The sequence below is a fragment of the Capsicum annuum genome, chromosome 3 (assembly GCF_002878395.1).
Source record: "Capsicum annuum cultivar UCD-10X-F1 chromosome 3, UCD10Xv1.1, whole genome shotgun sequence".
In the NCBI taxonomy this organism is placed as follows: domain Eukaryota; kingdom Viridiplantae; phylum Streptophyta; class Magnoliopsida; order Solanales; family Solanaceae; genus Capsicum; species Capsicum annuum.
This window is the reverse complement of record NC_061113.1, coordinates 250,071,557-250,074,715: the sequence shown is the minus strand read 5'-3', so window position 1 is coordinate 250,074,715 and position 3,159 is coordinate 250,071,557. Positions and strand designations below refer to the sequence as shown.

Below are 3,159 nucleotides of genomic sequence, written 5' to 3'. Positions count from 1 at the left end.
CCATGAAAATCACCAAGAATCCGTTGATATAATACTCTCTGAGCTTCCTAGTGAAAGAGGTTGGGTAAGTGATCAGATTTACCAATACAAAGGTACTTGGTATTCGTCAAGTGTTCTACAAGGTTTGCTAGTACTTCAGCAGCAACAATTTGAGCCAAAACCAAATAGTGTCTTACTAGCCAGTCACCCAAAGTCCGGCACCACATGGCTCAAGGCCCTTCTTTTTGCCATTACAAACAGATTACAACATGACGATTTTAGCACACACCCTTTGCTCTCTTCAAACCCACATGAGTTAGTACCCTATCTAGAGTCCTATGCACTTAAGCACCCAACAAATCCAACCCCAAACACTTGTCTCATACAATCACATCTTGCCTTCAATGGTTTACCAGAGTCTATAACAGGTGATAACTACAAATGCAAAATAGTCTATGTGTTTCGTGATGCAAAAGATGTGTTAGTTTCTTTCTGGTACTTTGTGCAGAAATTAAGACCCAAAGACATGCCTTTCATTTCTCTAGCAGAAGCATTTGACCAATTTACTAAAGGGTATTCCCCTTTTGGTCCATTTTGGGATCATGTGATGGGATATTATAAAGCCAGCTTAGAATTTCCAGAGAGGGTTCTTTTCTTGAAGTATGAGGATTTGAAGAAAGATCCAATCTTCAATGCAAAGAAATTAGCAGAGTTCTTGGGGCAGCCATTTTCGTTGGAGGAAGAAAGTGAAGGCATTGTAGAGAGAATAATAGAGCTCTGCAGCTTTGAGAAACTGAGCAATTTGGAGGTGAATAAAGAGGGCACATACTCTGGAGCGTTTAGTCCTACTATTGCAAACAACATATATTTCCGGCGAGGCAAAATGGGCGATTTCAAGAACCATCTTTCAAAAGAAATGATTGAGGTTCTTGATGAAATCACAAAGCAAAAGTTGGGTTTTGATTTGATGACTACATCTGTCACTCCGCAGCAAAATGGTGAAGTGAATGAGTCAGACAAGAACCAAAGCAACTAACGTGGTTTTTGAGGTTCCTTTAACTCTTTTCTGTAGTTGTTTTGGTTATCCCCAAGAAGTCATGTTGCAAACTTTGGTTCTGGATTCCAATAATTGTGGCTGTTTGTCATTTCTAATGAGTGGCAAACCTTTATCTCCTTCCTAGCGAGGGTGGAGCTAGAGTAAAGATTACGAGTTTGGTTGAATTCATTAATTTTTGTACAAATTTTATATTTATTTAAGAAATTTATGGGATACTATAAAACAATGAAATAAAGCACCAGGGGAACACATAATACGATAACTGAAGCAATCAAAACAACAGGTGATACTAAAATTGAAAAATATAATAGTTAGGAGAGTAATAATGCCATATTGACAAGGGAATTCGACAATAGCCAGCTACCTACTAACCTTCTACCCTAATCTTTCATGTCCACATCTTCCTATCTAAGGACATACACGTCCTCAGTAATCTGCATGTATCATGTCCTGTCTAATCACCTCGCTTCAAAACTTCTTCAGCTTACCCCTACTCTTCTTTATGCCGGCCGACTACAACCAACCTCTCACACCTCTTCACTAGCAATATGTGCATCTTCCCTTTATGTGTTCAAATCATCTCAACATCGCCTCCCCATTTTGTCCACCACGAAAGCTACTCCCACCTTATGTCGCAAAACTTCATTTTTGATCTTCTCTCTCCTAGTATTTCCACACATGTATCTCAACATCCTCATTTCGCTACTTTTATTTTCTGAACATGTAATTCGTGATCGGCCAACACTCCACTAACATGCCTCATCTTACCACCACTTTATAAAACATTCCTTTTAAGTCTTGATGATATATTCTTATCAAACAAACAACAGAAACAAGTTTCCATTTCATTCATCCCTCTCCAATAAGATGTGTAACATGCACTACCTCTTCTACCTACAAAGGGAATTTTATAATGAATATTACTCGTAGTTCTTTCTGCTGTTAGAGCAAAAAGATTGAGAACAGCACTTCACCACACCAACTCCAAGTTACAAAAGAATTGAAAATAATGGACATTGATAATTAGTCAATTATAGGCGGGTGGGCAACATTTCCACTGGTGTCGAGTCTGCCGACTGAATCAAACAGCGATATATCTGTTTTAATAATACTCAATTACTAAACCAACCCCATGAGTATACCTAACACACCGCAGATAACTACCACGATCCCACCAGAACCTCCCGACCCTCGAGAATCCAGCATGGAAATTGAAAGCCCAGCCTACTCCTCCTTCAAGGACGTCTTTCTCAATAAGGAAAAAGAAATCAACCGTTCCTACAACATCTATGACGGGCTCCCATTGGAAAAGGAAGAGAACGATGAAGATGCAATCGAACTAACCGACCAAGAAAAACAAAGGATCTATCAACCATAGAGTCTATCAGTAATCATTAAACTCTACAAGAAACGATTGTCACATGCCTACCTTAGAAACAAACTCACTGACCTGTGGAAACTGGGTGAGAACTTAATCCTCATTGATCTGGGGAATGACTACTTCATTGCCAAATTCTCCCTAATTAAAAGCATGGAACGAGTCCTGAATGAAGGGTCATGGTTCATCACAGGAAACTTCCTTACCATTCGGAAATGGGAGCCCAATTTCGTCCCCCAGGAAGCGAGCCTCACCCACACTGCAATTTGGGCACGTCTACCACAACTACCAACCGAGTTCTACGACCAGCAGATTCTCGAGAAGATCGGAAGGAAACTTGGTGCCTTACTCAAGATCGACACCTGCACCTCCACTGCGCTGCGTGGACGCTATGCACGCATTTGTGTACAAGTACCATTAGAGAACTCACTTAAATCCCACATTACCATTGGCACTCATAGACAAATGGTGATTTACGAAGGGGAGAAGATCTTGTGTACCAACTACGGCATGTTGGGACATACTCACGGGGAATGCCCTACCACCACGACACCAATCTGCACCGGCACCCCATCCACCAGTGAAACTATACAGCTTCCTACGGATGGCCAATGGCAGGTCGTCTCCTTTCCAAAAAGGAGGACGCCCTTGAAGAGAAGCCCAGAACGGGTCAGCAACACTAAGGCCAAGGCCCAAACACAGGTAAGGGTCTATGACAAAACCACAGGTATGTTCACTGACCCTG

At 41.3% G+C, this 3,159-nt stretch overlaps 1 protein-coding gene across 1 annotated transcript; it reads left to right on the top strand.

The window, feature by feature from the left end:
* LOC107862412 (flavonol 3-sulfotransferase-like) lies at positions 1-1,204 on the top strand (the record flags this gene model as incomplete). Its single annotated transcript, XM_016707990.2, is given in 1 exon segment — positions 1-1,204. A coding segment is annotated over 1 exon segment (1,015 nt), but the record flags the coding sequence as incomplete, so codon positions are not given.
* Positions 1,205-3,159: the final 1,955 nt, after the last annotated feature.